At 46.5% G+C, this 13370-nt stretch overlaps 1 protein-coding gene across 6 annotated transcripts in view; it reads right to left on the bottom strand.

The window, feature by feature from the left end:
* TRAPPC12 (trafficking protein particle complex subunit 12) overlaps positions 1 to 13370 on the bottom strand; it is an 86663-nt gene that overhangs the window by 59888 nt on the left and 13405 nt on the right. For all 6 annotated transcript variants that reach the window (XM_055327640.1, XM_055327639.1, XM_055327641.1 and 3 more), the window contains one exon: positions 6842 to 6958. In XM_055327640.1, coding sequence (XP_055183615.1) covers positions 6842 to 6958 — 117 coding nt within the window. The remainder of the gene's footprint in view (positions 1 to 6841; positions 6959 to 13370) is intronic.

Genomic DNA, 13370 nt, shown 5'->3' with positions numbered 1-13370 from the left:
TTTGTGAATCAGACGACAGGCCGCCTGGGGACAACACACTTACAGACAAGGCCAGCATGTGGTGGCCATCTAGACACGGATGGTGTGCACATCTGCCTCCATCCCGCAGAGGGGGCACCTGCACACCACCCATGACCTTGAACCATGCTTCATGCAGGAACCAAATCAATGCTTGTCGAAATAAAACTTTAAAAAAATCAAGTATGGAGGTTTAAGTCATGAAGTACGGCTGCTAGAGCACGAGGAAAGAGACTCTGTCCTGGGGGGTGGGGGGAGGCTTTAGCTGTCACAGATAGGAGCTGCCTGACACTCCACCATCCCCCGTGAGCTCCGATGTGATCTGACAGACCTCAAAGACACACAGAATCTGTGTGGGTGCAAAAATATACAAATGAGAAATTCTGATCATGAGTATTTATATATTTTTGAAACAAACATTTATTACACAGTAAAGACTCTATCTTATTTTATGAACACTATGTACAGATACCCACGCTAATAAAACATTTAAATGTGTAATAAAATCGTTTGCAAGTACTCTGTGAATATGAAGTGCTCCATAAATGATTAAAAATAATAAAATGTATCATATAAAAAGCCTCAACTCTTGCTATGATTTCATATACTAAGACGTGTTTTCTATATCTCAAACCAGATCACAATTACTAAAAATGAAGCCAAAAGCTATGGTCTTAATCATTCATTTCTCAGTAAATGGAAGTCTTTAAAAAGTGGCTTCTTTCCTAAATGCAAAGAGGGAGCAGAAATACTAATGTTCCTATTACGATTTCTCCCCATACGATTCTCGCGCAGGTGAGTGAGTACAGAAGACGCACGGGGACAGCTGCTGCTCTGTACTGGGCTAGGTCACCTGCTGATGGGTGCTGATGGTCTATAAAGGACATGCAGCAACACCTCAACAAACTGACACTAACCTGACAGCCAATATTCCAGGAGTCAGGATGACCTAATTTCTCAAGACAATTAGGCACAGCAGGTGGTGGGGGTTGGGGTGCCCCTCGGCCCTTCCTGGTGGCTCCTTGAGAACAAGGAGCCTAGGAGAGAGGAAGGGGCCGGATGGGCTCAGGGCGTATCCAGCTCCTCAGGCTCCCTGTGAGCCAGGACCAGCTGTGGGTGACACAGCGAGGCTCCTTTAGAAACTAGGCTGGATTTGGATTATCTCCTGTTTGGGGGTCACACATGCTAGCAGAGATTTTCCTCACATCACAATTTAAACAGAACACAAACAAGTTGTCAGACAAGTTTACCATTTACAATTTACGTTTCTCCAAGTAATTTTTTATTTCCTGATAAGAGGATACAAAAGTAGTTCTTTGTGTATGATTCAAATTTCCTTCAGTAATTCAAAAAGATTTCAGGGGCGCCTGGGTGGCTGAGTCTGTGCAGTGCCTGCCTTTGGCTCAGGTCATGATCCCGGGATCCTGGGAGCCAGCCCCCTGTCGGGCTCCCTGCTCAGTGGGGAGTCTGCTTCTCCCTCTCCCTGCCCCTCCCCCCTGCTCATGCTCACTCCTTTTCTGTGTCTCTCTCAAACAAACAAACAAACAAACAAACAAACAAACTTAAAAACAAATACAACCAAAAAGATTTCCAGGCTGGGATATTTTTTTTTTAAATTTATTTATGATAGTCACAGAGAGAGAGAGAGAGAGAGAGAGGCAGAGACATAGGCAGAGGGAGAAGCAGGCTCCATGCACCGGGAGCCTGACGTGGGACTCGATACCGGGTCTCCAGGATCGCGCCCTGGGCCAAAGGCAGGCGCCAAACCGCTGCGCCACCCAGGGATCCCCCAGGCTGGGATATTTTTGTTGACACTGCGGGACCAAGAAGAGCACGACTCTTCTCCACCAGGAGCCTGGCAGCAATGGGACGCCCCTGACGGCTCCCAGAGCTTCCCAAAGAGTTTGGAGAGGGGCTACCTGCATAGGTGTGGGCAAGGCCAGGAGGTCCACGAAGGGATGGAGGGGCGCCCAAGCAGGAGGAGACGGGCCTGCAGGGGAGCTGAGGCCACAGGGGGCTGCCCTGCCTGGAGGGAGCTCCCCGTGCTTGCTCTTCCCTGGAGAGCAGGGTGCAGGGTGGGGGGTAGGAGGTAGGCACCAAATGAGCCTGGTCAGGTCAGATTTTGCTGCCAAAAATAACTAGGTTTTCCGGGTTCCCCTGGCTTGCAGAGCTGTGGCTTAGGGATTATCGGCTCATTTTCAAGCACTGACACAAGCTGGCACGTTACAGCAGCCCTTGCACGTTGCTTTGATTGCTCAACACTGTTCTGGACATTTACTCACACTGCTGAATGAGGTTCTCCTGCATGTATTTCAACTGTTCCAAAGGATTTAACTATGTAACATAACTTTTTTTTTTCTTGCTCAACACTAAGGTTTTGATAAAATAAAATAAAATAAAATTTTTGGCTAATGCAAACAATACAGCAACAAACATCCTTGAACCTGTCCTTTCATGCACCAGTACAAGAGTTTTTCTAAAGCATGGGATTGCAGGTGGAAATGCTGGGTGGAGGGTGGCGCAGAGCAGGTATTCCAGCTCCCTCTCCCACCAGGAGGCACACTGCTTCACCTAGGCCATGCTCATGTGGCTAAAATGTACCGCACATTTCTGTGATTCCCACCAAGGATGAGCGCTGTTTCCACGTCTGCAGGTATCTGGTTTCCTGAAAGGCCTCTTCATAACATGTGCCCATTTTTCTCCCCGTTGAGCAAGGAGCCCAATGCAGAGCTCCATGCCAGGATCCTGAGATCATGACCTGAGCCACAGGCAGATGCTTAAATGTGCCACACAGGCACCCTTGTGGCTCACTTTTTAATAGTGTTTACAGTGTTTATGTTGCATATAAGTTTTAAGTTTTAAAGTGGTCAAATTCATTCATTTCTCCCTGAAACATTTAAGAAATGTTTTTCTACCACGAGTCATTAAGAGTCTACTCTATTTCTGGAATTTAAAAATACTTGTTTTAATTTATTTGGAATTTATTTTTGTGTGTGCTAAGAGACAGAGATCTTTTTAACTTTTCCCATTTGAATATCCCATTAATTCTGTAGCATCACTTATTAGTTCCTCCTTTCCCAAGTAACCTGTAACATTGTTCTTTCCACGTAAGTGTGTGTTTTGGGCTCTGTCCTGTCCCACTGGTACCTCTGTGTCAGGAGCGCAGAGCCCTTGTCATTTCCCTGACCCGCCTTTGGCTCCCACCCAGCTGCCATGGCAGATACGTGGTTCCCATTCTACTGTCACCCTTTCCCAGTGTCTGTCCTCACCCGAGCATCCATGTCGAAGGCCTGGGGACACATCCCTATTCGTGCATGTCAAGCAGGCATGTGTGTGTGTGTGTGTGCACGCATACCCGCAGTTTATTTCTCCAGCCTCCAAAGGGCATGGCCTCCAGTTTTCTGATGTTCTTTTTCATTCTTTGGACTTGCCCCAGGGGTGACAAGGACCTAGCAGGCCCAGGATGCCTCTGTTAACAGAAAAAGGCTAGAGGAGACCAGGGCTGGCCTGTGCTCGCTCCTCTTTCTGGAATCCCGCACAGCTCTGGGCAGCCTGACTGGTGAGCCCGGTAGGAGGTCTGAGGGAGTGGATGAAGGAGACTCTTTAAAGGACAGGCCAGGACGACCCAACACAGTGCTGAGTTCTAAAGGCTGCTACTCCGTCCTTCAAAACAGTGGGGTGTCACCTCAGCAACCTGGGACCTGGAGCTTTTGATGACATGCTGCCCATGTGAAATTGTAATTATGTGCTTTCTCAGAGTGCTTTTTGCTGTTTTATTCCATTCTTTTCCACTTCCTAGTCCTCTTCCTGCTTATCCTCCTCCGTTTTGATATTAGATGTCAAAAGTGTTTGGTGAAGAAATTATTTTTATAATTACCATTTAAAGCATACCCTATAAAACTTTAAATGCTAGAAAAAAGTCTTATGAAAATCTCATAATTACTGTAGATGACATGTAGAACTCTGATAATAAAGTTATTTTGGTATGAGAAAAAGATCTAAACTTAAACATTACTTTTCTTACATTAGGAAATAAGATATAACTCTATTTGAAAAAATGAACACAGGCATACGATGACTTCCACAAGATGAGAAAAACAGTCCAATAAAAGTCACTCAAGTAACTAATGCTATGTACATAACTTTTCCCCATCTACAACTCAAAAGGAATCATTAACTCTATATATGATACCATTAAAGTGATTAAAACATCCTCCTCTACAGGCTATGACATTCATTTCCCTGTAAATTACAATCTTAGAATGCTCTGACATTATTTGGGAAAATACATTTCAAGACTCTTTTCTAATCTTAAAGAGGACAGGAATTATTTTAGGACATAATTAAAACACCAGGGCATGTATTTACAATTTTTTTTATAAAGACATTTTCCACCTTAAATAGGTCTCCATGTTGGGCTCTAATAAAATCTCTCCTGGTGATATGTATTTTCAATATATGAAAAAAAGCCCCAAGCCCCTTTCTATATTTATTAACACTATGAACAATTAAAGAAGGTAAAAGGATCGCCTGTGGGAACAATTCAGTTACCATGAATGTATGTGGCTCTGTGTGTACTTTTTAACTGGTCATTATAGGGGTGCCTGGCTGGCTCAGCTGGGAGAGCGTGAGACCCTTGATGCTAGAGTCCTGAGATCGAGTCCCATGTATGGAGTAGAATTTACTTCAGAAAAATAAAAATTAAAAAAATAAAAATCAACTGGTCACTACAAAGTGACCCCCCCCCCTCGCGCAGCCTACCCTAATGATGACGGATCACAGCAGCTGCTTCAAGGCAATGACAATTACCCTCCCGACAGTGCAAGAGTCTATCATGTGATGAGTTTCCATGCTGTGTAGCCACGGAAATGTGCACCTGTTAAGACCTATCCCTTCATTAACAAATGATTAAGTATACAAATATTTAAAAACTAGTTGTTTCCTGTCCCTTTTAGAAATAGACTATCTCGGGCAGACCCGGTGGCGCAGCGGTTTGGCGCCGTCTGCAGCCCAGGGTATGATCCTGGAGACCCGGGATCGAGTCCCATATCAGGAGCCTGCTTCTCCCTCTGCCTGTGTCTCTGCCTTTCTCTCTCTGTCTCTATGAATAAATAAATAAAAATTCTTTAAAAAAAAAAAAAGTAAAGAAATAGACTATCTCCAGGCGCCTGGCTGGCTCAATAAGCAGTACATGCAACTCTTGATCTCAGGTTGTGAGTTCGAGCCCCACACTGGTGTGGACATGACTTAAAAAACAAAGTTTTAAAAACAAACAAACAGAAAAAAAAATAAAAACAAACGGGCACTGAGGGGGGGCACTTGATGGGATGAGCACTGGGTATTATGCTATATGTTGGCAAATTGAACTCCAATAAAAAATAAAAACAAACACCAGGCTATCTCTATCTCTTTCCTTCCCAAAGCTCCTTAGTTATAGCAATAATTCCAGGATCACTTCAGTAAAAGAAACCCAATGAAACATTTGATTCACATTTACTAAAAAAATTAACCTTTAATTGCTTTTAAAAAAAATCTTATTTATTTTAGAAAGAGAGAAAGCATGGGGTGCAGCAGAGGGAGAAGGAGAAGCAGACTCTCTGCTGAGTAGGGATTCTGATATGGGGTTCAATCTCAGGACCTTGGGATCATGACCTCAGCCAAAATCAAGAGTTGGATGCTCAACTGGCTGAGGCACCCAGGCACCCCTAAACATCAGTTGCTTTATGTGTAAAATATCTGCTAACCACCTAAAGAAGTGATTCTTAGTTACTTTTCTGAGGACACATACTTCTGTAAATAGGATAAAAGGTACCAAGAAGGGGTAGCCTGGGTGGCTCAGGGGTTTAGCACTGACTTCGGCCCAGGGTGTGATCCTGGGGACCTGGGATCGAGTCCTGTGTCGGGCTCCCTGCATGGAGCCTACTTCTCCCTCTGCCTGTGTCTCTGCCTCTCTCTCTCTCCTCTGTGTTTCTCATGAATAAATAAATAAAATACTTTTTTTAAAAAAAAAAGGTACCAAGGAAAAGGCAATTGTGGGGGTGTAGAGTTTCCGGGGGTTCAAAGACCACCAGAAACATCTACCCATTTGTGTTAACATGCCTGCAGTTCAGAGAGTTTCCTATTAATATTTTATGCCTTTTAATATTTTCCTATCAGTATTTGAGACTGCATCTCTACCTGGATAGTCACATTTACTCTTGAATGTAGAAGTGCAGAACAAAGACTTCTGTATGCATTTTTGGTGTACCCACCCACTCAATAATAAACCTTTTATACCAAGTGGAGAAAACAGAGTATTCAAAAAAAAAAAAAACAACATAAAAATTACTTATCTTTAGTTATTGCATTTGATGGAGCATCTTTAATCAAAGTACATTCTGCTTCAAGCAACTTGATCATTTAAAATAATAGATTTTTGGGACATCTGGGTGGCTCAGTGGTTAAATGTCTGCCTTCAGCTCAGGATGTGATCCCGGAGTTTCGGGATCGAGTCTCACATCGAGCTCCCTTCAGGGAGCCTGCTTCTCCCTCTGCCTGTGTTTCTGCCTCTCTCTCTGTGTGTCTCTCATGAATAAATAAATAAAATCTTTAAAAAATACATAAACAAAAATAAAATAATGGATTTTAAACTAATTGATCTTAAATTCAAAGTATGTTAATATGCTTTTCTGCACAGCACTGGTATCTAATTCAACAAAATTTTATTTACATGCAAGGGCTTTAGATAATACATTCAAAGTAATTAACAGTAAGGAAAATACTATGAAAAAAGGCAGCACTTATAAAAAAAAACAATATTGAAATCAAACACATCATTACTTACGATGAGCTGTTTCAATCCAACAAAAGTCTGCTCTACGGACTCGGCATTTAAGACCTGTCTCTTTGCCGCGGCTCTCTCACCCAGGAAGCGAAGCATCAGGTCTTTAACTGCATCCCCCTTGAAGGAATGCAAGAAAAATATGTCAAGACAATAAAATGTTAATTAAACTCAGCTAACCAGAACCTGTAACTAAATGAAATTTTTTTCTCCATTGGTATACGGAGGTTAAAATGTGGTTACAGTATAGTAAAACTTCAATTGCCCAGATGCTCAAACATCACAACCTTTAATAAAATGTGTATTTTAGAATTGCTCTTTCTTCTTTCAGAGAAGGGGTGGATTACCACCACCTGGACCAGGTTTATATGAGAGACACAGCAAGCTGGGGAGGGGATGGGATGCGGTGGGGAACTCTGGGTGGCCCCTGGCCGTGAGGCCACCAGTGTGCTACTCCTGCCCATGGTGGGGGGGGGGCTGCGGTGGGAGAAAAGCACTGTCCACCCCCTCAGGTCCTCGGCCAGGCTGTGGGTACACACGGGCCTCCTGCCCCACAGTTTGACTCCCTGGGGTTAGATGCCCTGCAGTCTGCAGTCGGGGCCATAGGGACAGCATGGCGGGCCCCACAGAGCTGGAGGGAAGGCCGCTGGAGTGGCTGTGGATGAGGCGGCCCCCGCATGGCTGCCAGGAACAAGGATGGGGCAGCCGCAGTGGGACCGGACGAAGGTTCGCAGAGGGTCAGCACAGAGCCACCCTACAATCTTGCACTTCTACCTCTGAGAACTTAACTCAAGGGAATAACAACATTTACTTGAAAAGATGCCTGCACCCCCGTGTTCACAGTCAGGACTTGGAGACCGGCTAAGTGTCCATGCACGGGTGAACGGGTAAAGGAGGGCTAGCCTACACACACAGTGCTATATTATTCAGCCATGAGAAAAGAATGAATGAATGAATGAATGAATGAATGAATGAATAAATAAATAAATAAATAAGAGGAAAGAATGAAATCTGGTCATTGGTTTCAATGTGGATGGATCCTGAGGGCGTTATGCTAAATGAAGTAAGCCAGACAAAGACAAATCCTGTAGGATCTCACTTCTAGATGGAATCTTAAAAAAGCAAAACCCAAAAAGCCAAACAAGCTCACAGATGCAGAGAATACACTGGTGGCAGCCAGAGGCAGGGGTGGGGAGTGGTGGTGGCCCAAATGGGAAAGGTGGTCAAAAGGTGCAACCTTTCACTTATCAGGTAAATCAGTCCTGGGGATTAATGTACAGCAGTGCAACCATAATAATACTGAGGTGCATATCTGGAACTTGCTAAAAGAGTATATCTTAAAAGTTATTGTCACGAGAAAAGTAATTCTGTAACTATGTAAGGTGAGGGATGTTAACTAGACCTATGTGGTGACTACTCTGCAATGTATACAACTACACATTGAAATTAGTATATGATGTGTTAATTATACCTAGATTAAAAAAAAAAGTGGAACAGACCATAAAGGGATGATGGAAGGGTGAGGGCAGAGGGCAAGGTGCCAGGAGAGGCCGGATTACCGGATGGCTGCAATGGCCAGGGAGAAATCCAACCTGGGGAGGTGGGGGCGGTGCTGGTGAATGAGAAACCTCTCCATCCCCGTGAGCAAAGGGTCTGCTTTCAGCTGCAGGCCAGTGAGTGCTAATCCTGCAGGGGCCACTGAGCACATACACAGCCAGAGAGGACAGAAAATAAGTGTGGTTGTGTTCCTTGCACATTTCACAAGCGCCCCAGGTCCCTTCCTATTGTTTCCTACCCTTGGCATACACATATGCAAGGCTAATCTTTTGTTATCGTCCAGAGTGGGGACACTTAAAAAGCACCACCAGGTGGACGGTGCATGCAGGCGAGGCTGAAAGGTACTGTGGGGGGCTGCGGCTTCCCTTCCACTGATAAAGGGGGAGCAGTGGCCTTGGCATGGGGGGGTTCCAGGTCACCAGTCTGGTTCTGGCTAAGAGGCTGAGCCACACCTCTCACTTACAGGGCAGCGAAAACTGAGAAACAACAGCTTTATGATGTTTCTGCTTTCAGAGTGAGGTGAAGTGCTTCAAATGCTGGAGCCACAGAAGGGCTAACTGGTCTAGGGGGGACAATTAAAGGGCAGAATAAAAAGAGCTCAGCCATATGGCTCCATAAAGCTTTGCAGGAATGAACTCCTACCAGACAAAGGGCTTTATCTGAGTGGGAGGAGCTGCAAACCGGGAAAGGGCAAAATCACATCTCGATGCAGCAGAGGGAGGACCAATTTAACTTCTCCATCCTTGCAACATTCTGTTAATTAGACGACTCTGCAAAAATCTTTTGCCCTTAAAATTCTCTGTTGGTTAACAATTTCGTTAGCATGGAAGTTCCTGATACATGAGCGTGTGCATGACTAAGAAACATCTCACCTATGAAAGCCCAGGGATGTGATAAAATGTGTCACTAAGCTGGAGGTGATTATGGCACAGGGGCCATGGCACCTACCTGCCCATCCTCTGATGGCCACTGGAGAGAGGAGAGGAGATCAAACTTCCCCCCCATGACAGCATTTTTCTGAGAGGTATGCTGCTGCACCTGGGATGGCACCCACCTGGAACCCTTGGGCCCTTCAAATAAGCACACTCTTAGGTGAGGGACCAGCACATCCAAAGCCAGAGCAGGAAATGTGGGGAGATGGCAGGGGAATGAGCCAGGACTCGGGCAGGCAACGGGGAGGATGTCTGCCTCTCATCTGTCAGACGTGTTTATGCAAGAGCAAGTGGCTGATCTCAGCTCACAGATGGCTGTGGGCTGCCACCCCCCTGCAGTGTGGGGACAGTTCCGCAGTCCCTTCTTTATTTTAATGGACAAAGACAAAACGGAAACCAGAGCAGCTGATTCATAGCATATAGGCTTTACTGTCTGGGAAACCGGAAGACACAATGGTCGCGGGGCAGTGGTGCTGAAGAGACGGCGGCCCCTGCGCCTGACCCAGCACACAAGGCACTTTCTGCTCTCTGCCACGGCTCCTACGGAGAAGCTCCAGCGTTTGCTCTCTCCCAGGGTAAGCAAAACCACCCGAACAAACACATCAGATAAACAAAAACAAAGCAAAACCCCCGTCTGGTGGAACGTAAAATGGTGCCATTTGGAAGATAGTCTGGACAGTCCTCAAAATGTGAACCCCAGGGGCACCTGGGTGATTCAGTCGGTTAGGTGTCCGACTCTTGGTTTTGGCTCAGGTCATGATCTCAGGGTCCTGGGATGGAGCCTTGCATCAGGCTCTGCGCTCATCGGGGAGTCTGCCTGAGATTCTCTCCCTCAGCCCCTCCCCTGCTCCTGCGCATGTGCACACATGCTCTCTCTCTTAAATAAATTAATCTTTGTAAAAAAGTGACCCCCAGAGTTGCTATGTAACCCAGGAGTTCCACTCTGAGGTATGTACCCAAGAGAAGTGGAAACTTGACCACTTAAAAACTTGTTCATGAATATTCAAAAGCAGCATCATTCACAACAGCCAAAAAGTGGAAATAAATGTCCATCAAGGGATAAATGGTAAGTAAAATGTGAAATAGTCATAAAGGGGAGTATTATTTGACAACAAGTAACGATGTCCTGATGCATGCTACGAAATGGATGACTCCTGAGAACGTTATCCTAAGTAACAGAGGCCAGACATGAAGACCACACGTTGTATGACTGCATTTGTAGTTAATGCCTAGAATAGGAGACTCCGCAGACACAGAGATTAGTGCTTGCCTGGAGCTGTGGGAGGGGGAGATGGGAAGTGAGTCTGAAGGGGTTGGGGCTTCTTTTGGGGAGATAAAAACATTCTAAGATTTGACTATGGTGATGGTTACACAGTTCTGTCAAAATGCTAAAAACCAGTGAATTGTAGGTTGAACGTGTGAACTGTACGGCATGTGAACTATATTTCCATAAAGCTGTAAAAACAAAACCAAATCTAACCCTCTTTTCTTGTGAGGCCCAAACAAATCAGAATTTGAGAGAATGCTTCAACAGGGAAAAAACAGTGTGAGGCCGCCACAAAACGGCCTGGGCTGGCCTCCCCCCGACTTCCCTGGCTCACTCCCATGGTTTAATTCAGTTCAGCAAAAGGAGCTCAGGAACCCTTTGCAAGGGTGGTGAACAAAAGTAGCGGCGGTGACTTCTGCTTCTGTCTGTTACAGAGTAACTGAGACTGGACTGTCCTAGTGTGAGAAAAGGGATGAAGCGATTGTGTTCAGACACAGAAGAGGGCTGGGGTCTGAGACAAGGGGACAGAGGACTTGAACTCTTGAACTCAAAGGCACATTTGGAGCACAGTGTGAAGAGTCCCAAGCAGAGCGTGGCAAGCTTGCTGAGGTGAGGAGACAGGGTTGGGAATCTTAAAAGAAACCAGCGGAAAACACGTACATTGGGCACAGAAAAGCAAAAATAAAGATTTTTATAAACTTCACATCCAAAACATGATGGAAGGGCATTTTTAACACGATGAATGGAAAAAACCAAACCTTGAATTTTACACTGTAAACATATTGCATATCCAGAAAAAATAACCTTTAAAAGCGAAGATGAAATAAATGCTTTTTGCAGACTAATTAAAACTGAGAAAATCTGTAGCTGGTAGCCCTGCAGGACAGGTAGGCCTTTGGCTTCCTGGAGGTTCCTGACACAGGACCTGCAATGGCCCAGGAAAGGGGCGTTCACATGGATTGTGTGGGGTTCCCTGAGGGGATTCCTGTGAGATCCAAATTGCGGAAAGGAGAAGGCAAGAACTGGGGAAGAGAATGAGAAAGGGAGGTGGGAGGATCCAGTCTCCACGTCCGTGCGCCAGTTTCTAGTCCCGCAGCACAGGCTGGAGTATTCTGATGTCCGCCAGGGGGCCCGATCCCATCTCCTTCCCCTTCACCGCCCTGTTACCTTTACCACTGAAATTCTGCTGCTTCTATTTTATTTATTTATTGCCTTTTTCCTCTCTCTCTCTCTTAAGTGAACAAGCATCATACAAATGTTTGTCTACTTCCATTCTGAAAAGTTCTAAACTACCATTTCCCTACAAACTTTCCATTTACTTTTTTGAGAACAGAGATCACGTGCAGCCGTAATAAGCTGCAAACGCTGTGTCCTCCTTCTGATGCCACTCGAGTACAGAGGTGTTACACGTTCACCTTTAGGCTTCTACCTTAGCTTCGACTGCCACAGATGTCATCTCATAAAGAAACAAATTAAAAATCTTTTCAAGTTTTATCCCTCAGGAAGGTAATTTTTAATTAGGCAATTTGGAAAAAAAATCAAATGTAAGTGTCTTAGAAAGCTGATTATGAACAATTCTGCAGTAATAACAGCGGCAAAGGAGGAGCTTATTAATAGGTAAATCCAAGGTGGTTTTAAACACTTGGTGTGCACAGAAAGTTAATCGAGAAACCAACCTTTTATCTTCGGGCAAACAAACACAGCAAGTCCGTTCAAGGTTAACCATATATTTTCTTTTCTGTCTTGGGAATGAAAGGGTCTTTGAAGGATAATATACTAAGGAAGAGACACAGGTGTGGGAGAGTCAGAGGTATTCTGGGAACTATTCTCCGTTCAAATTTCAATTTGGCATGAGGTTCCCAAAACAATTACTGGGAACTGCAGGAGGTATGGAAAACATCCCCAAGGACAGAAAGGAAAAGAAAAGAAGGAACGCTGTGCCTTGGAGGGCTCCCTGTGCTCAGCCCTGGCCCTGGAGGGCTCCCTGCACTCTACCCTTGACCCTGGAGGGCTCCCTGCACTCTGCCCTGGCCCTGGAGGGCTCCCTGTGCTCAGCCCTGGCCCTGGAGGGCTCCCTGCACTCTGCCCTGTCCCTGGAGGGCTCCCTGCACTCTGCCCTGTCCCTGGAGGGCTCCCTGCACTCTGCCCTGGCCCTGGAGGGCTCCTCGTGCTCAGCCCTGACTCTGGAGGGCTCCCTGTTCTCTGCCCTGGTCCTGGGGGGCTCCCTGCACTCTGCCCTGGTCCTGGAGGGCTCCCTGCACTCTGCCCTGGCCCTGGAGGGCTCCCTGCACTCTGCCCTGGCCCTGGAGGGCTCCCTGCGCTCAGCCCTGGCCCTAGAGGGCTCCCTGTGCTCAGCCCTGGCCCTGGAGGGCTCCCTGTACTCTGCCCTGGCCCTGGAGGGCTCCCTGTACTCTGCCCTGGTCCTGGAGGGCTCCCTGTACTCTGCCCTGGTCCTGGAGGGCTCCCTGCACTCTACCCTTGACCCTGGAGGGCTCCCCGTGCTCAGCCCTGGCCCTGGAGAGCCCCCTGTGCTCAGCCCTGGTCCTGGAGGGCTCCCTGCACTCTGCCCTGGCCCTGGAGGGCTCCCTGCACTCTGCCCTGGCCCTGGAGGGCTCCCTGTACTCTGCCCTGGCCCTGGAGGGCTCCTCGTGCTCAGCCCTGACTCTGGAGGGCTCCCCATGCTCTGCTTTGGCCCTGGTGGGCTCCCTATGCTCTCCTCAGGTCCGGGTGGCCTCTCCATGCCGTGCCCAGATGGCAGAAGCTCCACAACCCATGC

This window comes from Nyctereutes procyonoides, unplaced genomic scaffold (assembly GCF_905146905.1).
Source record: "Nyctereutes procyonoides isolate TBG_1078 unplaced genomic scaffold, NYPRO_anot_genome, whole genome shotgun sequence".
Classification (NCBI taxonomy): domain Eukaryota; kingdom Metazoa; phylum Chordata; class Mammalia; order Carnivora; family Canidae; genus Nyctereutes; species Nyctereutes procyonoides.
This window is presented reverse-complemented; position numbering and strand designations above follow the sequence as displayed.